Raw genomic sequence first — 25491 nt, 5'->3', positions numbered from 1 at the left:
CCATGGTCACCGTAGGGCAAGCTGGAACATGCCAAAGAGAGAGATAGAAGAGGACTCGCTGGTGTCTCCGAGGCCATCCAAAAACTAAATATATGTGGAGTACTTTTGGAAGAAATGGACATTAGGCTTTTAGTGGACGTTCTGAATTATACAGTGATGCTCTTATCTGGTTAAACTATTTTCCATGCAGATTTTATGTCCCTATGCATCCAAAGAGTGATCAGAATATACATTTATAACAGTTTAACTTAAACAATTGAAATCAACAGTCTATAATCTGGTGCTACTTTGCACTAATTTGGTTTAATATTTGTTTGGCCAACACAAATGCACAGTGAATAAATATAACAGACACTTAGTTTTAATGATCTTTGTAATAAAAGATGATTGAAAAGAGCACTACGCGTACAGTGTTCTCAGCTAATTTGTGCCTCAGTATGAGAAGCTATGTGGAGAACTGCAGTCAGATTTAGCGTGGGGCTTTTGTTTTGTTTGGGAAAAGTCAGACCAGATACATGAGGCCCAAGCAGTGGAAAGTCCTCGTGTTGAGACGGAGCCAGTGGTAGTTTTCCTGATTCTTTTTTGCTTGAACTCCCACTCACTGACAGCTCTGTGGGCCCTCTGTGCCAGGACAAGACTGCAGAGAGAGAAATAATTCACACCACACGAATGTATGAGGAATCCGTCCGCAACTATTTCTCCCAAAACATTCCTGACCAGATACTCCTCTGCTTATGCCAAGAGAGTTGTCTTGCTCAGCAAGTTGCATTAGTCAACAAAATCCACCACTTGAGGGAAAACACATCCTGGACAGAAAAACACCGTAATGAAGGAGTTTAGGCATCATCACGTTCAAAGAAGACAATTAAACAGCTGCGTACCATATTAAAAACACTATAGTTTTTATTAATTTATAATGAGGCAGGCAGTGTAGGATTATGAGCTGGCAACTGCACAATGGGAAGTTCATTCTCGATCACAAGGTAATTGCCAAAATTAGAATCAAAGGTAGAATTTATCTCATCTCTGACTTGCAATGAATTATAAATGTTGTCCTTCAAAGGAAAAGTTCTGTCTCTTTAATTAATTCTTACATGTCTGCCCCCATCCCCCATTTTCCTGTCTTTCATTTGCAGGTGAAGCAGCATTGAGAGGGGACCCCAGATTCCAGTCCCTGTCACTATCCTCATCTTCCTCCTCGTCGTCGTCATCCTCGTCCTCCCTCTCAAGCCACAGAACCGGCCCTCCTCCCATCAGCCCCACAAAGAGGAAGCTGAGTGGGGACCAGGGAGACAGCGACATGGACGACAATGAGCATGTGGCTAAGATGAGTCGACTGTTTGCTGCACAACTGTGAGTACGCGCTGAGACACACTCATCTGCAACTGTGTGGCTACGCAGACGCACACACACATTCAAAGAAAACCCAAAGATCATTCAATGATCGTACAATATTTGTTCTGCCCTGTTCGTTTGTCTTTCTTTATCATTCACAGACTGCAGTTATTGAAAAACTTTGGTCCCTAAAAGCAGCACATGATCATATTTTGTTAAACATAGTCTCTTTTTTAAATAGGTTGGGTTTTGCCTGTACACGCAAATGTTTCTGTTGGCTATGCCTGAAGCTGCACAGGGAGATTTACTCAGTCCCATTTTGGGCCGCATGACACTGTGCCAAGTTGAGCTGGCTCTGCGAACTCGTACACCTCTTATAGCTGCAGATCTTTGTAAGCTTGGAAACGGGACCCGCACAACCGAAAGATAACTCACAACATTTCTGCATTCCTGCTTCCAGGGATTCTAGAGAATCCGAAGTGGTGGTTGGTGGTAAACGGCTGCAGAGGAAGGGACCGGTGGAGTCAGAGTCCATCATAACTGAGTCATTTATAGGACGCTAGCCACTGCTATTTATTGCAGACAGGCGAGGAGGTGTTAGGTGGAGCTATGCATGCTAGTTTCCGACAGTACGTCCAGATTTACAGATGCAAGTCATTTGAATTATGAGGTGACGCAATGAAACCTGGTCGATGAAACTCTGGATAGACCAAAAGATGGGTTAAGAATAGAACATGGTTGTTAGAGGAGTTTTTATATATCTAAACATGTGCAGATATGTCATTGCCAGAATGAAGTTGCTGCACAAAGTTGCTCTAGTTGTGTGCCCTCTGAACTTTGTCTCCAAATGATGTCAGTGATGTGAGCAAACCAGTCCTACTACTACACCCTGTTCTACCGCATCAACTTACTTTGCTAGCAGTTTGAATTCCAAGTACAGCCACAAAAAATAAATGCACAAAGAAATGTGCATGTTTGACCACATCAGGCAGTAACACACTGTGAATTGACAAGGTACGGGGATGAATGTGTGAATGTATGTTCAGTTCATGTTGTCATTAGTAGTACAAATCCCATTTGAGCATATTAGAATAAAGTTATCTAAGGAAAGAGGTGTTTAACACACAATATCTTTGAATTTTTACAAAAAAAAACCTCCTAGTGGGTTGAAGTGATTGTCTTGAGTAGACGAGTGCTGTTTACTTGATGAATCTTAAAACTAACAAAATTAATCTTGAAAGTTTATGTGATCTGCATGTAAATGTTGAGTCAGTGTTCTGGTGGCCATGCCTGAAGGGAAGGGGTTATTCTTTCATCTTGTGACTGTCAAAGCTCACATAAGGAATAAGTTGTTCGTCATGTGTTGTGCGTCTTGAGACATCTTGTTTTTGATTATGAATGTTGTCAAGAGTGGGAGATCTACCAAGGCACTGAAAAACATCCACCTTCAAACCGTCTTCTCCTTATTCTGTTGTCTCTGATGTTTGTGATCTATATCTACATCTATATACAGGTATAGATATACACGCACCCCGTGTGGTTGAACTTTGGATACATTCATTACCAAATGTGCCCACTTGTGAATCACGAGTTGAATTTTATTTTCGAAGTCTGCTCTGGAAAGTACAAAAGGACTTATTGTCGCATCAGCTTTCATTTTGTCTCGCAGCCTGCTCTACAGACAACCATTTTATTAGCTTAGAATGGGGTTTTACTGACGCAAAACTCTGTGATGTTTAAGGCTTTTCAGGCTGCTCATTGTGCTATGATTATTTCCTAGACATAATCCATAATCCCCTAATTTAATCTTCATTTTATTTATGACCTCGAAGTCATTTGACTTTTGGTTCTGTAAGTTTATCTCCTCCCAACAAAAGTAATTGGTTTGTCCACTTGCTTCAGTGTGAGGCAGAATGAGGGCTTTCATGTTTACAAAGACACTTTTTTTCCTATGGAGACGTAACTTCAGGGTAATCTTAGGTTGTTGTTTTTTTGTTAATATGAACTTTCAGTGTTTGGTAAAGAAAACTGCTTAGTGACGTGTTGAAACCTGTGGTCAGAGTTTGAAATGTTCAGCCTCACTTGACAGCAGTCATTACACTTAACTGGTGAATGATGGGTTAAGCTAAATTAGGTTAAAAATAGGGTTTAAAAACAATTTTTATAGAAAACTCTAGAGGGTGCATAATGCACTCAAACGCACAATTCAGATGTCCCGAGATGATAATCTATCCACACCTAGCTGTTGGGTTTTGCTAGTTGCTTCTGTCTGTGCAGCTTGTTTTTTTGAATTTTTTGTTTGTTTTTTTGTGCTGACTGCTTAACCTTAGCTTTTGTGTTCATTCCTCCCATTTCTGAAAGTGTTTCTTTTTTCAATTTAGGCAAAAGAAAGAAAAGCCATTTCTATTTGTGTTGACTATGTTGATTTAAAATAGTAAATTTTTGTGAAGCCAAACTTGTTTTTTATTTTTCATTTCTGTCTCAGCAGTGTTAATCATGTAGACATTTTTTTTTTTTACAGTAAAGCCATTTAGAATTTGTCAGTATTTCCATACACAAAAAAGCCAGATTAAAATTTAGACGGTCTTGGAGGCAGGTTGATTTGTAGACGTGATCTGTCCCTACTGGCTCTGCATATGCTCATGCAGGTATGCACATGTGTTGCATTTGTTGTGTACACATGCATGTGTGCTTCCCCATCTGTGTGTGTCTGTATGGGGGTGAGATCAGGCAGCAGCACTACTTTCTCATTTTCTCGCAGAAGTAGGAGGAGTCTTGAACAAAGAAGCCTTATCCTGTCCACTGGAGCCTGCGGGCTGGAAGCTTGCTGCAGCCTGTTTGCCTGCCCGCCACTCTGTAAGTTGTCGACCCGTCAGTGTAAAAGTCTTCAGCTGTCTCATTCTTCCTCGAACATGGAAGTCGGAGAAACAAGTAGATACTGTATTTACTTTTGACTGGGGAAAACAGCTGCGTTCAATGTGCAGCACATGGGTTCCACGGGACACAGGAGGGGCTCGTTTTGGTTGATTTCTAGGAAAGACAATTAGTTAAATTAAATTATATATCTCGCAGAGCACTAGTAAATCTTTAGTTGTGTAAATAACCAATGAAATGTTTCTGCCAAGTTAGGCTGTGATTAATCTGATGTGCAGATGTGATGTAAGATTTTCAGCTTAATGTATGGTGGTTCAGGGTGACTTTCCATTTGTCTTGTACAAGAACTGAATATCTCTAACAGTCTGTAATCTGTGTTGCATTTATGTTATATTGCTCTTTGAGACTATTCCAGACATGGTGACTTAAAGCAAAATGCAGCTGCTTTCTACTGGGAACTCCGTCAGTATGTTGTTCTCATGGAAGTTTCTCCAGAGGCCCAATGGGGAGAAAATAAGAGAGGAAGAATTGATGTGTGTGTGCGCGCATGTGTGTGTGTGTGCGCGCGCAAGGCTGGGGAAGTCATTGTTATGCTCTTGTTTTACATGAGACTATTTATATAATGATCAAGTGTAGGAAGACTTGTTTTTATTTATTTATTTGTTCCCCCTTTTTCATATGTGTGTTCACATTCTTGTTTTTCCTCTCCCTGTGGTTGTTTCCATTAAAAATAGACAAAAAAGCATCTTTCTCTGTTGTCACTGAACTGGAAACACTGCTTAATTTCTTATCAGTATTTTTGCCTGATTTAAAAATCAAAGATTTACTATAAACTTAATCAAGATCTGTGCGAGTTTTATTTGCTTCAAATTCACGTGCTATATAATACATTATTCAACTTTTTACTGTTACAGATGTCTTCCACAGACATCTGTAACAATATCCTGTATTTCTTTCGTTCAAAGAATGCAAAAACTACTAGTTTTGCTGGTAGAAATGGCTGTTAAATCCACATATCAGCGTAAACTGTGTTGAAATGTTTGTATACTTTATATACACAGAATCTATTGTGAACATATACATCTTCCTGTTTTTTTTTTTTTTTTTTTTTTTTTTTTTTGACGCTCTAATTCTTTCCAGATGTTTCCTGTGTATCTTTCTCCCTCTTTTTCTTCTTCCTCTTTCAGAATCTATTTAGTAGGATATGAACCTGTGCCCAGCCAAATATTTGCAAAGTGGATTTTTCTAAAGACTTTAAAGCACAGTTATGAGGGGGGAAAAAGTTTAAAACTTTTATAGCTTGTGTGCATTTGCCACAAAAAAAATATAGCGCTCTCACCAAAATCACATGCCCTAAAATCTAACCCAGTTTTGTTTGATATGTTTTAAATTTATTTCTTCTTTTTCATTGCTGAAAACAGACTTACAACAGCGACTCTGACCTTTTCATGTCATTCAATTCCTTCAAACACATGCTCACAATCTTAAACTAGAGGTTAACTTAAACACAGGGTGTTGTTTGACTGGTTTCTCAAAAAGCTATACTTAATGACAGATCTGAGTAGTTTAATATTGTTCATAATATTTTACTATATCATTTATCCATTGAGGGTTTTGACTCACTGGGTTTTAAATTAAGGGATCATAAAGTACATCCCCACCACACCGACTACCACTAATGTCAGGCTGCACAAAACCAAGACTTCGTGAAGCAAAATCAAACAGATATCTGCTTTTTGTTTCATTGTGCTGTGAAGTTCGTACTGGTTCTCTGTCATGCAGTTTTTGTCGGAAGCACAACTATTTCTTTGCTATAAAGAAGAGCTCTGCTATCAAAATGCCTGGATTAAAAGCTCCCTTTGCTATGAAAACTGAGTGTTTATCTCACATCTATATATAGACAGTGTTGTATGTGAACTGCATGGCTTTGTCATGGAAGAAGATAAAACTGTGTTCCCAACCACATCGTCCGTGTTGTTTTCATGCTGTCATCTCCTGATGGCCACTATGTAGAGCAGTCTCCTTGTTCTTTAATTTTCAGAGGTCATTTCCCTCTTATCCTTCTTTCTAGACCCAAACTTTCTCACCGTTCCTGCTCAGTTTGTTACCATCCTCTCTGTCATGTTTCATGTGTAGCCCTGGGTTTTTTTTATTTATTTATTTTTTGTCTTTTACGTTCTCTCCCTCCGTTCCCAGCTGTGGCCTTAATGATAATTGAGAGGTGAGTAATGGAGACAAAGACACGGGGTGGGCTTTAAAAGGCTGAACCCTGACATGAAATGTGGTTTAGTGGGTAATCAGAGGAGAGGGTGGATGATTCGACAGCTACACCATTCATTCAATGGATTTGCTGATGCTCGTCATTAGCTTCAGTGACACCCTCCACCCCCCCCTCCCATTTCTACGAGGATGGGCATGTCTGCTCTTTGGTATTGATAAAAAATTGGAACTTCCAAAGCTGTGGCTGCTAGGAAAAGATGACGGATCGTTGTCCTCTTGTCCCTTTACATGTTAAAATTGGAGAAAAAAAGTAATAGTATCGTTTGGTTAAAATAATTTGGTAACTTTTACATTATAACACAATTTTAAAGCAATAAACTACACAAAGTAGTTGGTGTTTTTCCTGGAATGAAACTGAAAATTAACATGTAAGCTTGTTGGGAAGCTGTGAGGCAGGGTTTATGCAAGTGCTGCCAAGTCTATCCCTCAGTTAACCATCAGGAAGTTTGCTTCTGATTGTGAGTAAAAGAGAGAAAAAAAAATACAAAGAGAGTAAAAAGACGAGTGGGGGTGCTTTCGGCACAAACGAAGGAAACTTGCTCTTTCATAAGCTGAAGGTCTGGACCATTCACATGCAGCTCCAAGCTTCCCACTTCTTCCTCTCTCCCATTTTGTGTTGTGTGTTATTTGTGGAGGACGGTGCTGTGAAATCCAGATGCTTGACCCGGCAGTCAGGTTGCCTGGTCACATGGATCTACAACTGTTTGCCTGAGCTGGCTGTTTTGCATCCAAACAAACCTTTAAAGGGTTCCTGCTGCTTTCACTACTCAGTCTGCTGTGTGTTCACAATTACGCTTCACTTTGGCGAGGAAATACCACCACAAATGGAAGTTGTGTTCTACTCCCATTATACGAGTATAATTATTTACATTTAAACTGAAGTTTTTCTCCAACTGAGTCTAAAGTGTGTGTGTGTATAGTATGTAGGCCTACTGTATGTCGGTGTTGGTGTGGAAATGAGGATGCTGGTGTGTGTATTTTAATCACTGAACAGATGAGTATTCACATGCGGTTGTAGAGCTGGGTAGAAGTGAGTACTGTAAGATCCGCTCCCTGAAATTGGGCCTCATTCTGTCAGAAGGGAGCGGGGCAGCAGAGCAACACAATCCCAGAGACAAAGAACACACAGCACGTATGACGCACTCGCTGAAGTAATCACTACCTGTTAAACTGCGAGCAAGCCTGCGCAGTGTCAGGCTTAAACTCTGCGTCTCAAACACATCAAAACGTCTTTATCGTGAGAGCTGGAAGTTGGCCCAAATCTGTGTTGTGTTAAACTTTTGTTACTTTAAACCCTTATCATTTATCTCTGCTGTTTCAATGATTACATGGTCTCACTGTCGGGAGAACTGCAAGATTTCATTATAGGGGAAAAATAATTCTCCTCAACATACATTTAGTGTATATACTGTATGTATAAGTGTGACCAGCTTGGGTTTATTCCTCCTGGCTGTGAGTTTGAGTCATCTAAAGGAGAAATATAAGGAAGGAAAGTAAAACTGAAGGAGAGGAATGTGAACAGTAAGTTAACAGATTTAGTCAATTGTTGACAATGAATTCAGCCTGCATTAGCTCTGTGGCACTTTTTAGAGTTTTCATTTGACAGCAGTAGGTGCAGCTGGCTGCAGCCTTGCTAGAGAGATAAAGTTGATTTTCTGTGCTGAGGAAACCACTTTACAGCTTTGAACTTGGTGCCCATTAGTCCCCATGTGCAGAGATAAGTTTGGAATCCATCCATGTTGGATACATTTAGGAGTCTTCCCCTTGCCTCAAAGGCTCAGAGGGTGTGTGTGTGTGTGTGTGTGTGTGCGTACGTACATGTACCAAATGGCCTTATCAAACCTTCCAGCAGTCTGAGGAGTGTGTATGTGTGGCAGATCAGTTTGGATCGTTTTTTGCTTGTCATTCATTGTTTAAAAGTGAATTGTATTCACACTTAGTTTATTTTTAATCTATTTCTTTTTGTCTCTCAAAACATTTTTTTCTCTCTTGGTTCCTCCATTTTTACTCCATTCACTCATGAGCTTTTCTCCTGGAAACATACATGGAAACAAATGTTTAGTTTTTTCTGTTTTTATTTATTTTCCACAGGAAACCTAACGGAGACTATCGCAACTCCTCTTTTGCCAAGGACCGCAGCCGAAGCCCCAGTGAGCGCATGGTGATTCCCAGTCCTCTGGGAGTCCAAGGCAACCCCCTGTACGGCCACCCCCACCACCCTCACCATCACCTGGCCGCCTTAGCTGGCATGGACCAGCCCCTGGCGCTCACCAAAAACAGCATGGTGGACACGGCACGCAGCAGTGCAGCATCTTTGGTCACAATGCCACACACAGTCAGCGCAATGGAACGGCAGCAGGTAAACTGCACATACTTTAATTCGACATCTTTACATTATAATGGGGCTAATTTTGTTGTTTGGTATATTCTTTTCTTGGACCTTCTCCTTAAACGTCTTGTATGTCTGCTCACCAGTAATCCTAAGAATGGTCCTTAAATCCAGAATCTTTGCTGCTGTTTCAGAATCGCCCGTCAGTGATCACATGTGCAGCAGCCAACAATCGGAACTGCAACCTGTCTCAGTGTCCGGTCTCCCACAGTGGCTGCTCCAACCTCACCAATAACTACAGAAGAATCAACAGTGAGTCCAGCATTAGTGACAGACGCACAATACTAACTTCTGTAGCATTGTTTAGTTGTTTTCTCAACAATTCCATTAGGATTGTCGATAAAATTATAAATGGTAATGATAAAAAAAAGTGAAGTAGATGTTTCCAGTCATCTAAAATTGCTCATATTTAAGCTGTTGTAAAGCAATAAATTGCCCACAGATTGCTCTAAAACTGAATATGAGGGATAATTTCCCCTCTCTTCCTTCCAGCCAACACAGCCTGCGACCCTGTGATTGAGGAGCATTTCCGTCGCAGCCTCGGGAAGAACTACAAGGAACCCGAGCCCACTGCCACCAACTCGGTGTCCATCACCGGCTCAGTGGACGACCACTTTGCCAAGGCGCTGGGCGAAACCTGGCTGAAGATCAAAAACAAGGGGAGTCCCTCGTCGTCCGGCAGCAGCCCAAACTCTTCTCCCGACAGTCACATGGTCAATCACAACCACTCCCCTTCTGTCGTCTCTTGAAGGCAGAGGGATTAGTTCCCCCCCCCAGCCCATCCATTCGTCCCGGCTTCGACATCCATGCCCCTGCCACTTTGGTCTGACACCAGCATCCCAGAGGGAACGTCTGCCTGCTGGTCTGCTAAAAACAGCCAAAACCTTCAAGCCTGCTCTTTCACTGTGCACTCACAGAGGATCAATCAAGCAATAAAGATATGCCCACCTCCCTTCTGTCCTCTGGTACTGCTGACAGGATAATCAGTACCGAATGAAGAGGATTCAAAAGTAAAACTGGACTGTATCATCAGCTCGCTCCTTCCAGCCGTTCACCACCCCTGCATCTGTAGCTTGAAGCTGAACAAGTGTCTGTAGTTATATGTACATAAACAAGGAGAGGAAAGACAGTGTGTCTATTTTTAACTTTCTTTCTTACTTTCTTTGGTTTGTTTGTTTTTTGGTTAACAGTAGTTTTGCGTACCGATTCTGTTTAATGACATGCCTGGCCTTTGGACGAAAAGATAAGTGAGAAACACATCTTGGAAAACCATGGAAACCATTACAACCCACCTGACTGTGCTACCAAAGAAACCTCAGACACTGATGTTGATCGATGCCCACCTCCAAAACACCCCATCATTCTCTCAACCTCTTTCTCCTGCCTGTGTTCGAGATCTTTGTTTTTTGTTTTTTTCCCAATACAAGCTGATTTGGATAGAAACGGGAATAATCTCATGTTGAAACTTGGGTTTGATCTCTCGTTCTCGCCTGTTTAAAGTTGGAGTAATTCCCTTCAGCATTTAAAGAAAGTACTATCTTCATGTGAGAAATGGAACATGCTGAGGTTGGGCAGTAGACACTCGATTCATTGTGCGTGTTCGGTCACCTGATTTATAAAAAAAAAAAAAAGTCCTATTACATCACAGCGTCTTCACTGGGACAGCTGGGAATTAAAAGCTTGTTTTAAACTGTGGCTACAGCTCAGTTTCTGATCTGTGATCTGTCCCCAACGTTTAAACATTTTAGTCAAAGTGAAACGAATACAATGTCTCCACTGCCCAGCACTTTTACCTGAATCTACTTTTTCATCTAGCCAGGGTGGATTTGTGTCAAACAAGCAGTCGGCGTTAATTTGCCTCTGAGTTCACGAGCGGCTGACCATCGTGTTAATGGTGGTCACAGCCAGAGCCAGAGGTCAAAGGTCATGTTTTGCCGAACGGAGTGCTTTGATGTGTTTCACAGGCGCAACTGCTGATGAGGGGATAGATGACGCTGCATGTCACTTTGTGGGTCCCCAAAGGGGGGGTGGGGGTTTCTTGACCGGGAGAAAAATGACGATCTCCTCAGATCCACCTTTTTTGATTTTGTGACTCTTTGAAAACGGGTGTTGTGATTATATTTGGCTAACACCCTGCTGTCCTCTCTGGCCTCTCCTGTTCACTGTGGTTTGATAGATTTCTTTAAGTTTTAAAGGTGAATTAATGCTTTTTACAGTTGCATGGTAATGTTTTTTTTTTTTAATAGCTGGTATCTATTAGTGTTTTTAGCATTTCAGACTTAACTACTATTAACCTTTTCATTCAGACTTTAGTTGTTACTTGTTTTGCTGCCAGTAACAGACGTAGACACTATACACTCACTGCTGGGTCAGTTGTACTCAATGTTGTTTTTATTATTAATGTTATTATTATTATTATTATTACAGTTTTGTACTATTGTTTTCCATTAATTGTAGTATGGTAAAAAAAAAAAATCTCTTTAGTGGGGCAGCCTCCGGACAGGCTCTGTTAGTGACAAGAGCTGCATTTCTACAAACTATCCCAGCACAGTGACATATTAGCTTATTTCCCGGATTGTTTTGATGTTCAGTTAAGTTTTCATATGATGTTGATCCATCAGTGGTACAGGATGCTAACACCTTCAGTGTGATTGAGCTGAGACGCCATTTTAGCACAAATTAGTCAGCAACGTTTTCAGCCAGCGTAGCCTGTTAGTCTCTCATCTTTCCACCAGCTTTTGCCCACAAAACCTACCACGCCGAAGGCTAGCATATGTTTGGTTGTGCTTATTATGTATTGAACATCTTATTGACAAAGTGTCTTAAACTACCCCCTGAAAAAGAAGACGTTACTTTACAAAACTAGTAAACAAAACCAAGTAATTGGCTGAAAGTTATCTTCCAGCTCGTCCCGACAGCTTTCATCAGTTGACTTCTTCTGTTCTGACTTGGTGTAGAGACTTTTTAATTTTTTTTTTGCATTTCAGTGATTTCCTTTCTGAAGACCGTTGTATTTGTACTTTGTAGAAGGACCTTCACCAAGGTGGTATACATTCCTCCGGTGGGGAACTTTACGCAGAGCGTCACCAACAGAGAAAGCTGACAGCCAGCCAGGGCTGCTTGGCCCAGAGTTCCCTCCATTTGCTTTTTTACTTTTCATTTCTTTGCTCGTTTCATTTGAGCTGATTGGTCAAACCGTGTGATGAACAACCACAAGCGAGTGCCATAACATTTTCAAAAATATTTAGATTGTTTTTGTTTTTTGAAAAAGAGAACTAAGCTTGTAGTGGCTGTGTGTCGTTCTGTATTCAAAGTACAGAATCATTTCATGTAACTGAGCTTTGAAGAAGTTTGTAGCAGGTATGATGATCCTACAGAGTTTTATGAATGGAAGGTGTTCTCTCCTCTAAAATATCCACACATTCCATCATTAGTTCTCAGAACAGATGTGTCAAACGAACGACAAGGAGTTTCGGAAGGGTTGGCCACACCTGCAATTTGACGATAAGCAAAACCGAGAACTCGATCATCTCCCAATGCTTTCTGTTCAAAGTGATGTGGGTGGTTAGTTTGAGCAGGCAGGTTGGGGTGGAGGTAGGGGGGCTGAGCTTCAGAAGCTGTGCTTCTGTAAGCGCAGCCTGCGACTCCCAAGAATCTCCAGGCTTTTACCTGAAAGTCTGTTTAGGCTCTTTTAGCAATGCCCACCCCCTCCCACGAAACCATTTGGTCTTGATTGGCATCTGTTGTAGTTGGCGTCATGCTAGAAACCACGAGGGAAAGGGGCTATTTGTCCAGAGGATTTTATTTTCTATGACTATTTACATTTTTGTTATCATTTTACTACCACCCTGTAGGTAGGAAGCGCTCTCTTTGCTTCGGCATGCACTCCCTACACACTGTAGGAAAATCACTTAATAAAAATACTTTTTTATAATAGGTAACTATAAGACCATCATTACGCTGTGCGTAACGAATGTACAGAGAAAAAAAATCGTAGGTATTTTTTGAGGAACAATTAATTTGGTAATGATATGTAGCTATTTAATTGTTGTTGTTTTTTTTCCTGTCCTTATATTGTAATCATTGTATTTTCTTTTTTGTGAAAAAAGTTGATCTTTTTTTTTTTTTTTTTCTTGTCAGTAGAGTTTGTCTTGTTAGAGTAAAAGATTCAAGTGCAGGAACACAGTAAATGTATGAAACCACAAAAAGCCACAGGTGTGTCGGTGACAATCGCTACTTCCATTGGTCCCCCACGAGACATTCGAACGAAAGGGTTTTTACTTGAGCAATTTGCCCGAACTCCACTGACGAAACCATTTCCCCTGAGTAAGAACTGATGTTAGGAACGGGCCAGCTGCACGTAAGCAATATAAAATGTGGGTCTTGTTGTACAAATGAGAATTGAATAAAATGTAAATCCTTCAGCCCGTTGATTGAGCTGGCAGAACTTGGAGATGTTGCCCATAAATCTGCTGCCACAGTTTGATCCTGTAACGAAGTCATAGAGATGTATATTCAGCTGACAAATCAAAAGAGTTGACTGCACCACACTTTCCAGGTCATATTTTGAAGTGGAAGTAGCATGTACTTAGTGGTAGTAATACTCTGAACTGTAAAGAAATAGTCTATCAAGAAACAATTCGTGGCTCTGTGTCTCCTACTTAAAAGGTTTTGGCAGGCCACCTTTTTTGTACGTAAAGTAGCCTTGATGAACAATAAAGTGCTTTTAAACCACTGATTGTGTGATTTATTTATTTTTTTGTCCTTAAAACCGTTTTGATGTGTTTGTTTTGGACATTCTAGAGAAGGTTTTGGGAACGGGCAGCTTAAAACAGGAAGTGCGTGGAAGGATGTAGAATATATCAACAATACAAAAAACACGATTTCTATTCAGTGACCTAAAGAATGTCAAATAATAGTAAAGAGACTTTATTACAGTTTTTGATTAAACGCTTACAGACATGTATTTTAGAAGCTCAACAAAACAGCAGTGAGAATAATCCAGTATATCAAACAGTAATTCTTTAGTTTAAATACAGAAGAAAAAACATTTAAACTCAAAATCAGGACTTAAAAGCTACCTCACCTTTTCCCACTCTGATTCTGTTTCTTGCACGAACATCCAACCAGTTGTTGAAATGTAGATATATTTCAGAAAAAGAATACAAGTAAGAAGACACACACAGGACGTTAAAAAGAAAAAAGATAAGTGCATAAACGTCCACGTGCACTGACATTAACCACTCAGGACTAACGGGTTCTCTCGCTCTCGTTGATTTGATTCCAGGATGTTTGCAGTGACTGGATGTCATTGAACTGTACAGTAACATCTGTCTGCAGGTTTCCTCACAGGAATAATACCAAAGCTGGTTTTAGTATCAGCTGCACTGTGTGTATTTCTGTATCTAGTAAACAGACAAGAAAGACGGATGGATTTGTTGAGTGAACAGCTGTGTTTTTTTTTTTGTATTTTTCATGGTTTAGCCTGCAACTTTTTTCCAGCAGAATAAGCAGATGTTGACGTCTCACCAACAAGTTCGTGCTGTGGGTTGATGGAGGTATTAAAACTCTGATAATTCAGAGAATTACACACAAAACGTGGATGGATTTTCTCAAGAAACTAGAATGTAATTGCCTGTCTGCAGACGATCTGAACAGATGTGTTCAATCTTTAATACAAGTTTTACAAACACGGTGTGAGCTGTTACAGTTTGTTTTTATCACATCATTGCTGAGCTCTGACGGTCGCCTTGTGTCAAAAGTGAAGGAATTAGTTTGTGTAAATGTTGATTAAATGTGGAAGGATAAGAAAAATTGTAGACTGCAGAGTGGAGTCCTCACATTTTACTGCTTCAGGTCTTCAGATGCTGTCGTCATCGCTCATGTCCCAAATCTGAGGAGGAAAACCAACAAAACCTGTGAGGACTGAAATATTTAACATGGCACGTATTATTTCAACTAAACAAGGTGTACTGGTAATGATATTATTATTACATCTGCTGACCCTCTAACTTGTGGGGTTCCTCAGGGATCTGTTTTAGTTCCCTGCTATTCGTTTTGTAAACGTAAAAAAAAAAAATCCAAATCTCAGTAAATATGGTACTGATTTTGGTCTGAAAATCAAATTCTCTTCATTTTTTGTTCTGTTTGTCAGTCAAGTATTTGATCATTTCCCAAATCTGTTTCTTTGTAATGAAACCAAACTTCAGGGAACTTTTAATCAGGCTAAAATCCACACAGGAACTGATTTGACATTTCTGTTTACTGAATATTGTATCATTTATAAAAACCATCCTTCTTTCAGTGCCTACAACCTTTGAACGATGCTTTGTGCACTTCCTGCTTGACATCTTAAAGCTGCGTTCATACATTCGCTGCTTTACAAGAGTTTTACAGTAAAAACCAACCGCATTAAAACAAACAAAAAAAAAAAACAACTAAAACTGAGCAGTGAGAGGAGTCAAAAGTAGGAACACACATATTTAGGATGAATCAGAAGCTGAGTCCAAACTTGACTGAAGCCATTAGGTCAAAAAGTTCAAACTAATACAATAACTTCATGTTGTTGAACATTTTATTTTATAAATTCAGTTTGAAACTCTGAAATTAATATAGAAGTTAAGAATAAACAACTTGACATGTATGAGATTTACGACAGCCTTGAAAAAATGGCCATCACTACTAACAGGATTCTTACCAGGAAGCCACACACACACACACGCACGCACACGCACACACACAGAAAAACCTTCGCAACAGCGTGTCAGTAAACAAAACAGTCCTTCTTGTAGCAGCAGATTCTTCACATTCTCCCACTGTAAAACGTAATTCACATACCTCTAACACTGTCTGGAATGTTACACACACACACACACTGCTGACACATATACGCTGCATTCTTGAGCTTCACAAGTCAAAGAGCTGCGAGACAACGCTCCGCAGAGCAACTAAAACCTGTCGTGTGAACTAAGCCTCAAGAAAATCAGCAACCTTTTGAGGAAAAAGTGTTTCGATATTTAAGGATGGCAGCCGTTAGAACAAACTGAGGTTCATTTTATTAGTTTTTTTTTAATTTTATTCACTATTTTAGTTCTTTATTTGAATAAAAAAATGTATCTTGAAATAACATCAAAATATAAAAGCACCAAATCTTCATATATAGAAACCCTACATCAGACTCAATATTTTAAGGATATTTTATGTTTAGTCAACAGCTAGAATAGTGATTTAATGTTCATTTGAATCAAATAATTAGTTGGCTTGAACTCTAAACTGAAGTAAACACCCTAAAACTGACAAATAAATGATACTTTACAAGGTTGAACTTGGATCTGCAAGTAAGCAAGTGTAAGAAACACAATGATACGCTGCTACGCTTCTGTCACTTTTGGGAAGAAGGTCAGGTGTAAAAATAGAAAATAAGAGTCTTGCAGCCAAGTGTTTAACTGCCAGGAATGTGAGGAGAAAATGCTCCGAAAGGAAACATTTAAATGTACACCAATACTCTGATATTAAAGTCTTACTCCAGCTGTTCTTACTCACCCAAAAAAACTCATCTGTTACTGAAATTGTGTATTTTAAAACACGTTTTTGTAATCCATAAAGATCATTGCATGGACCAAATTTTGGATAAAATTCTCTCACTAGTAAAAGTACATTTTGGAATAAGTCAATCTTTGTTGCACAGGATGTAAAGAAGAATAAACCTTAATCCTGCAGGAGTTTTCATGCTGATAAACTAATGCACACCCGAGGCTCCGGAGCTGCCAGGCCTATTTATGCAACTTTCTGCTTCTTTTTAAGAATCCAGTTCCTTGTTTTGCTTGTTTCGGTCACGGGATCTTGGCATCAACAGCTCGGGCAGTGCCGTCCACGCAGGGAGGGAGAAACCGGAGGAACAGGACTTGTTTTGTGTTTTAAAGAATCTGAGCGAGCACAGATGGGACTAAGAGGATGTAAAGTTAATGTAACTCATTAATCTAGCTCCAGAACGAGAAACTGGAATGTAACTGAATTATTGCATCTAACCTAATTTGAATATTATTGTATTTTGTGGTGGTTATTTCGTGGCCAACAATGTTTTTATGTGTTCACCAAGACCCTTTTGTACAACATCCTGACAGAAGGTCTCTATTTGAGCATAATCATAAATCTACCAACATCACTGTCATAATGCAATTTTTCTTAAGTGGGTTTTGCAACATGTCAATTACAAACGACACTCTCTCTAAATTAATTTATATTTGAGTGTAGATGGATGGATGGATGCTTCCAGATTACTGAAGCTTCTTTAACCTCACTCTCAAAGAGAAGAACATGTACAATAATACAAATATATGACCTTTGGTAATAGGGAGTTCCAAAAAGCTTTAATGATTATTTCTAAAAGTGTATTATTTTAGCTTTAACTTTATATTTAATCTGTGTATTTTGGTTCTTATCTGAAGCTGATATGGTAAACTTGATTTAAAAAACAAATTGTCCAAAATTAGGTAACTTGGATCAATGCTTTAGTTTTGTTGTATTTTAGTCATTGCTTATCAGAATTTGATTGAAAAAATGATGACTCCTCTGCTGTTTTCGTCTTCTGCTCTGACTCAGACAATCAGTAGTGCTCAGTAAGAACTCGTTGGACCAAAAGTCAACATTGCCAAGGAGCCGGAGAAGTTGTCCAACCTGTCCCTCAGCCGCCTGTTTACGAGTTGCACCGACAGGGTTTTACTCAGAGCGAAGTTGCAGGAAAGCGTGGAGAATCAGAAACTAATTCATATCAAAGCTGGATGCTCCGTATTTCTGCTCCACTGCAGCTGGGGAGCAGCCATCAGAAGGACGGCAAGCAAAGAGCCCTTTGAAAGCCAGCGACACTGGAGCCCCTCTCTGGACCACTGCCATGCCACACTGATGGTGTGTGTGTGTGTGTGTGTGTCTGAAGTCTTTTGTGCAAAATGGAAAGGGGTTTGCAGGGAGTGGGAGTTTTGAATTAGGGGAGGTAGGTTGAGGGGGGTGGTGGGATTATGTAACATGAATAGCTTGAACAAACTGAAGCCAACAGCTTTACTACACACTTTTAAGCAGCGTAGAATAGTTGGGATGTTTCTCAACCTGTTGCCTCTGCTGCTGCAACGTATAAGCAGATTTCTGTAAAGCCAAACCCAGTTCTGGCCAATTACTTGAGCCGATTGGCCAGATTTCCAAAGCACTTTTATTCTAACTTTAGAAATAACGTGGATCTGAATGCAAAATTGTGAAAAACAAAACGCCAAAATGCAAGAATTAGTTTTATTTTGAGAGACAATATGTGTTGAAATTCTTTACAAATGTACTAATAAGTCTAATCTGAAGTCCATCTCTAAAAATATTTCTCAGGCATCCCATTTCTAGTGGCATCTGCTAAGTTTGATAAATGTAATACATGTAATTACATTACTTATTTTATGAGTCATAAATCAAACCGTTGGACTGGTGTATTTCTCACACTAACCCAAATATTTTCATTCAGGAATATTTGCTTTAATCAAGTGTAAATTGGATTTTTTATTTTACAATTCCAACTTTAAAACAAATCTTTAAATATGGCAATGCTTAGTCTGCATCAAACTAAATAAAAATATAAGATCAAGTAGTTTTTGGTTTATACCATTTCAAAACATCCTAATAGTTTTCAATCTTTAATCTTAGGTTGGCAACATAAGGTTTTTTCCCCTCACTGTGACTCTACTGTCTGTAAATATCTTGGTTTTTTTGGCCACAGATGTAGTAATTTAACCTTTTAGCCTAATAAATTGTAGCTAATCTGTGAAAAACGTTTTCAACATCCATCTTTTTTACCTGTTGAATGAAAACCTACAAGTTTTAAAGAAACTCAAGCAGAGTTTTAAAGAAGGATCAACTAAAAATCCCCCACCGCGATGTGAGGGACTGCTGAGGTCAACAGAAGATGATTACTTCCAGGTATCGCTGCTAAAAATGACAGAGTGTAATAAATCATGTGGCGTTGTTTATCTGACGCTGTATTGACCTCATTTTAAGACCTGATGTGGACTCAGTGTTTCACTACTAATCCACCATTATGTAAAACTTTAAACATTTACCATCTGAGTACTTTGCTAATACCATAACTTGAAGTATATGTACTGACAAGCCAGAGCAAAAATAAACACCACGACGGCGACTTAAAAATGGATTAGCGAAAACCACAAATTGGCCTTATCGCCTTCGGACCTTGAGCTGTTGTTGCTTTCAACCACTGACAACAAACAATAGCTGTAGGTTTCCTAATGCTCAGCGGTAATTTGAATGTAATCATTGTGGGAAAGTGTTTGTAATCAGTCGGGCTCGGGCTGATGTGACATGTATAATCCGGGCTCGTTGCTGAAACAAGGCTGGGATCTGATCAGATAGGGGAGGTTTTAGCTGGAAGCTGAGGCAGGTTGAACTGCAGCCAACCCTCTGCTGCTGCTGATTACTGCACCCCCACAAACACAACATTAAGCCTCAGCAAGAGGGGTTTTCAGCAACATTTACCACTCTGCGGGCCGGGGTTACAGCTTTTTTGAAAAAGTTAACTCTGAGCTCCTCTTCTTTGCTCGTTTTGAGTCATTTAATCAACTTTTTACATGCCTGTGATCTCACTGCCACTGCCGCTTTCAGGCAGATGACTCAGTACCTTAGACGAGCAGTTTTTTTAAAAAAAAAAGAGCCTTCATGCAGGAATACACCCAAGTGCGGGTGGCCCCAGTGGGAATCCAACTTCTAAAGCCATTCAAGCAGGCAGCGCTACACAACCACTGACAGACTGGGCTATTAAAAACACATCTGCTTTACATATTAGAACTGACACCAAAGCACAAAGAGAAAAGTCAAGCTTTCATCATGGAGACTGGCTCCATCTGATATGCAATTAGGGGACCACACAGAGTGATGTGGTTTAGAGCTGCTGGGTGCAACAGTGACTGAATGAAAAAGAAAAGTTCGGAAATCCAGTCATGCTAAATTTATGTTTCGTCTTCTTGTGATTGTGTTTTGTGTTGTTACTGAGCTAAATACAGCAGCTAATTTGTGTCATTACACAGAGTATAGCTCCTCATAAAAGAGATGATGCCAACCAAAGACCTTCTCACACATGTTATTCTTGTTTGTTGTGGGGGGTGAGGACAGAGAAGATGTCCGTGCTTTGCAGAGCAGCTCCGAGTCTTGAATAACTGTGGCGCACTTGCTTTTTGTTGTTGGCTGCTCTTCCCACTTCCATATGTGTGGCTTAGTTTTCTTTCCTTTTTTAAAATTTATTTTAGGTTAAGTTTTTCCTGTTGTGTTGATCTAAAAAAAAAAAGTAACACAAGTCTTTGGACATGGATAGAATTTTAATCCTAGTCAATCTGGGACAGACTGTAATCTGATGTTTTACCTTCACTGTGGTTTTATGTGTCCCTGTGGGTTCATTTCAATTAATTTCACGAGTTTCTGTGGTATCAAATAACTCGATCACACACATTTTACTCCTAAAACATCTGCAAATGCAAACAATCTTTATGTACTGTTCAAAAAAACCCCACAAACAAATAAATTAATAACACTGTCCAACATCTTATTTGTATTTATATTCTATGAACCGCTAACTGCTTGACTTTGTAGCTTTTAGCAACTGTAGGACGTGGCGTAAACTGCTCTCACCTTTACGGCGTTTAAGTACAAACCTTTAAGAGTAATATTTTAATGCTACTGGAATTTAAAATGACTGGATTTAAGACCAAAACCATAAAAATTTTTTGAATCTGTTTATTTTTTAAAGGGATAACTATATTAGTATTATTACTGATATTTAAAAACAACACAGTCAGAAAGCCACTGACATTTTCTCCATTAAAGCTCAAATAACAACCGAGAGCGAATCAAACAATAAAAAGAGTGCCAAAGACATGTATTTTTTCACCTAATGAATAATTTATATCTAGATGCCACGAGTGTGTAGTTTATTATTTAGTTTAATTGAGGGGCGTTGGTGGGAGTGGTGCTCACTCCTTTATCCCTCACATACACCCCCCCCCCCCCCCCCCCGGAGGGCAGGTTTCCCATCCATGAGAAAGAAAACCCACAAAGCGGCTTCCACAATCGTAGAAGGATGAACCCTCGCAAGAGTCAATAAACGAAAAGTGCTGAACTGTTTTCAGCTTTCTGACCATTCACATTTAAAACTGGAATAGCTCCCACGGCTTTTCTTTTTTTTCTTCCCGTTCTCTCCACTTGCTAACCACGACGCAATCATGGAAATGCTCACAATACCAAGAAAATACATCTAAAATTACCAACAACAACAACAATGGCAACTGTGTGTGTGTGCTGACCTCGTACTGCTAAGATAGCATTTGTGTCCCGCTTGCACAATGACAGCCCACACATAAACCTCATATCCTCACACAAACAAATGATCTGTGGCTTTTGGCTGGTGGATGTAAATAAATAATGCAGTTTTGGGTGTAGGCTCTCTGAAGATTCAGTTTCTGGCACAGAGGAGTGGTCTGTGGTGAAGCAGCAGCACTTTGAAGTGAATGAGCAGACGTGATAAGGTCCACAGTCACCTGAGGCGCTTCTGAAAAACAACTTTAATCTGGTTTGTTCGGAAATGGAGCTTTCATTTAGAAAAAAAAAAAAAAAGAAACAAGAAAAACATTCTGCTTTGGTTGTTTGGAGGCTAATAGTAAACTAAACAAAACATTATCGATGCATGCAAACTGTCTGTTAAAAATCTGCTGATATCATAATAGCTTTAAAAGTAAACAGATATAAAGGAAAGGTGTCACTGATAGGAGTTTATCTGCATTCAACACCTGTTTGAAACGTCCAAAATGTGTATTTTTATCAAGTGTTTGGTTAATTACTAAGAGGACAGAGTAATTTATTGTTCATCAGTGTAGTATTACAGTATATTAAGGTTTTGCTGAGGTTCTATCATCTGTAACACAAACACAAGCATGAATTCTGCCATTATTACCGTTATGGATGACATCATCGTTTCCAAAATGTTGTCTACACAAAAATGCTGAACCTGTTTTTAAAAAAAATTCAGTTCTGGGGCTTTGAAATGCCCTTTCTGTGTGGACGCAGGGCAGAAACCCTAAAACCCCTCTACGAATTCACAGCTTGCTGTTGTGGTGCGCATGGCCTCGAAGGCGGCACCTGTCAGCTCCTGAAGCTTGGAGCTGGATGTGGTTCTAAAAGTCCTTCCTACTGCAGTATGTAGAGAAATGCTGGCTGTATGCATGAGCTCAGCAGTGCTATTAATTTTAATAGGTCTTGACATTTTCTTTGGATCTCTTAAAATACAGAAGGGAGAGTCAGACGGCTTGAATATTAAAATCTTACAACTTAAAATGCATGTCTTTCATGTACATGGGAACAAAATAACTACTGTGCAAAAACGCTGGCGTACATCACAGCAGATTGCATATGTTGTTCATTTTTTTCTTTGTTTGTTTAAAGAATTATATACATCATTGCAAGAAATATATTTCAAAGAAGTGTGACAACTAATGCTAAAACTACCGACTGCAACTAACTGAGCAGCCACTGCTTCACCTTCCATTTTAAGAACTATAAAACAATTATAAGCAAATGAAAGTGTAATTATAAAACACATAATATCCAAAGTCTAAATGATAGTTTTTTTCTTTAAATGTACAACAAATAGCCTTAAAAACTAGTAAAACTCACACTATAGTGTCAAAACCAATCGGGCAAAACCAGAAGCAAAAACCTATCAACAGTTTGCAAGTTTTTCTTATCTCTTTTCTTGTGGGGGCCTTCATAGCTAAAAGTTTGCTGTTTATTCAAAGGTAGAAAATTTGGACGATCCCAAACTCCGGATAGCACTACAGGAAATGAGATGCACATGACCACACTGCAGAACCAGATGCTATAAGACAGAACAAAGAGACTCAGATTACAGCGCGCACAGGAACAGAGCCACTGTGTCAACGGGGCTCTTTGGTAGGAATCACATCATGTTCATAAATATTTACAAAGCGAGTCATTTGCTGATACTTTATGGCTGAAAAGTAACTGTCAAGTGTGAAGATTTAAAACCACAATAATGAAAAAGTAGGGCCATAATTTGATAAAGCAAACACTGTCCTGACTGTTAAGCATGTAAATAAGTGCTGGGGTCGCGTGGCTACCTGTGGCTGAGGAGGCAATACAGTGAATATTTCACTATATAATAACAAACCCTCGTCGCAAACGTCATGAAGTATGTCAGGAAAGCTTAATTGGATAGATGTTGGCTTCTACAACAAGCAAATGATGTAAAACAAACCGATACACCGTTAATCAAGCCAAAAAGTACAAACCGAATCCTTAACACTCCAATGACTCAAACATCACCAGAATCTGTAAGTAATAAGGCAGACCAACGTGTCTCAGAGGCTGAAGTGATCTGAAAGGAAGGTTAAGAAATGTTAAACAAAACAAATGGAAAGACGAGCTGACAGAAACAGAAACATGACAATCTGGATCCGAAAATAAAAGAACCATAAGCTGGCAACAGGTTTATTATTCAGCCCTGGCATTTCAAGTACTTCCTTTGACTCTTGTACAATTTGTAGGAAAACATTTTATTGGATTTATTTTCCCTAAATAAATATTAGGCGTTAATCTTTTTATGAGACGACAATGTGCCATGTTCCAGTAAAAAGATCAAGTGGTATTAAGAGCGCTAAACCCTTTTTAGTCCGAGTGTCTTCTTCCAGTGACACGCCTGGATGATCTCACGAACACATGTGCATCACACGGTGCGCGCTGACGCGAGCTGATGAACGCATGTGCATACCAGCCATCGGCAGAGAAAGTGACCTCATGCAGACCAGTGTAACGCCATGTGTTGCTGCAGCACGCTGCATTCCAAGCTACATTCCTGAATTCCTCAGACAGCCCTGCACAATGTGGCAGGAATCTGCAGCGAGCTTGTCCCACCAGCTGAGAGACGGCGTAAAAGGTGGGTGAAAAGGTCAGAACATAATAACAAAAATAAACATTGTTTCCGTGTCCCAAAACCATTTGTTTAAGGAAAGACCATTATCGGAATATAAAGGTAAACACTACTTTGATAGGTTTTGAGTCAAAAAGGTGGGAATCTCCATGGCAACAAGTGACTCAGCAAATTAGGAGGCACTAATTATACAACTCTCTGAAATGAACATAATAAACAAAATATTTTAAGTTTACTTTTGTCTGATAAAGTCAATAATTTATATTAAAAACATATAGTTTAGATTCTTCCGTAGCTTTTAGTCCTATGTCGAGTTCGTGCCTTCAGGAGTAAGCCAGGATTGTTTGAAGTCGTGTTTTTGAAAAATGAACTCATAAATTTGTTCTCAATAACAAATAGTCATGTTGCAGTTCCTAAAGTACACAACTTTTTATTATTAGAGACTTTAAGAGGTGAACTGATGAGTTTCATAGCATGAAGTTTTGTGTCATCTCTTTAAGAGCCAGGGAACCAAAACTAACATGAGTATCCAAGCCCAGACCTTTTTGCATCTATGGAAACATCAACACACTGTACTATCCTTTTGAAATACAGCTCCTAACATCTTTTGGTGACGTCTACATTATGCTTTGCTTTATAACTCCAGGATCAGCTTCAAAAATGAGTCCTTCAAATTTTCCCAAAGTAATTAATACTTGTGGCAGAGGGCTGGCGTTTTTATTTGTCATGGCTGTTTTATTTTTTTTGGCTCTCCTTTTTCTTGTTGCCTCTTTAGGCAATCCAAAGCCAGAGAAAACATAAAACCCAAGGACTCTAAAGCACCTAATGGCTTCTGTTTAATAAAGTAATGTCTCCAGGCAGCGTACACAAGTCCCCACAATAAGCAAAGCTTTGGCTATTACTGCTTCACCGTAAAAAAGCTCATTTGATAAAGTGGTTCCAGATGTCTGGGTCTACAAGATATTGTGACTGTGTGATCCAGATTTGAAGCTGTAGGTGTGCACAGTTTGGATGTTGATGTGGTTTTGTTGAAACTGGAAACAGACCTTAAGATTGTTGAAACCATCCCACACAAAGCAGCTTGTCCCACATACACGCATGTTTTAGAAAAATAAAATAAAATCATCTCAAGTTTATGTACTAGTACTGCAGGTCTAATTACAACATCAATATTTTGAGAAGTACACTTTCACAAAGGTAGATGGTTTTTTCAAAATATTATATTTGGTTAAAAAATGAAAATCTGTGTTCCTGCCCCCAAAATTGACATCTATATTGACTCGGATATGAAAAAAAAAAACCAACCAAAAATACAATCTGGGAGTAATCCCTTAGTGTCTAAATAAATTGAGTAAACCACTAAGGGTCTTAAGATTTTAAAGTTCATAAATTATCAGCTACATATATTTTATAACCAAGGCAAAAAGCCTATTTTTCCCATATTAGATGCCTTCTTGTTGTGTAGTACATTTGGACTGAGCTCAGTCTCATTTAGGGAGGCTCTCTTTGCCCCTGCTCCTTCATTTTAAATAATAATTTTGTTCCGTTTCATTTTCTGTAATGATCCTCTGTGTTCCTTCTGATGTCCTCATTGTTCCAGGCCTGCAGCTCTCAGGGGGGAACACGGTGTGTC

General features: G+C 39.4%; 2 protein-coding genes across 5 annotated transcripts in view; one reads left to right on the top strand and one right to left on the bottom strand.

The window, feature by feature from the left end:
- Positions 1-10571, top strand: part of vgll4b (vestigial-like family member 4b) — a 32837-nt gene extending 22266 nt beyond the window's left edge. For both annotated transcript variants that reach the window (XM_017408817.3, XM_017408816.3), the window contains 4 exons: positions 1137-1353; positions 8581-8848; positions 9013-9130; positions 9371-10571. In XM_017408817.3, coding sequence (XP_017264306.1) covers positions 1137-1353; positions 8581-8848; positions 9013-9130; positions 9371-9627 — 860 coding nt within the window. In that variant the 3' untranslated portion in view covers positions 9628-10571. The remainder of the gene's footprint in view (positions 1-1136; positions 1354-8580; positions 8849-9012; positions 9131-9370) is intronic.
- Positions 10572-12153: 1582 nt separating this feature from the next.
- The window catches only part of atg7 (ATG7 autophagy related 7 homolog (S. cerevisiae)), a 59360-nt gene continuing 46022 nt past the window's right edge, over positions 12154-25491 (bottom strand). For all 3 annotated transcript variants that reach the window (XM_017408552.3, XM_017408553.3, XM_037975364.1), the window contains exon 19: positions 12154-14771. In XM_017408552.3, the coding sequence (XP_017264041.1) occupies positions 14739-14771 (33 nt within the window). In that variant the 3' untranslated portion in view covers positions 12154-14738. The remainder of the gene's footprint in view (positions 14772-25491) is intronic.

Source organism: Kryptolebias marmoratus, linkage group LG4 (assembly GCF_001649575.2).
Source record: "Kryptolebias marmoratus isolate JLee-2015 linkage group LG4, ASM164957v2, whole genome shotgun sequence".
Classification (NCBI taxonomy): Eukaryota; Metazoa; Chordata; class Actinopteri; order Cyprinodontiformes; family Rivulidae; genus Kryptolebias; species Kryptolebias marmoratus.
This window is presented reverse-complemented; position numbering and strand designations above follow the sequence as displayed.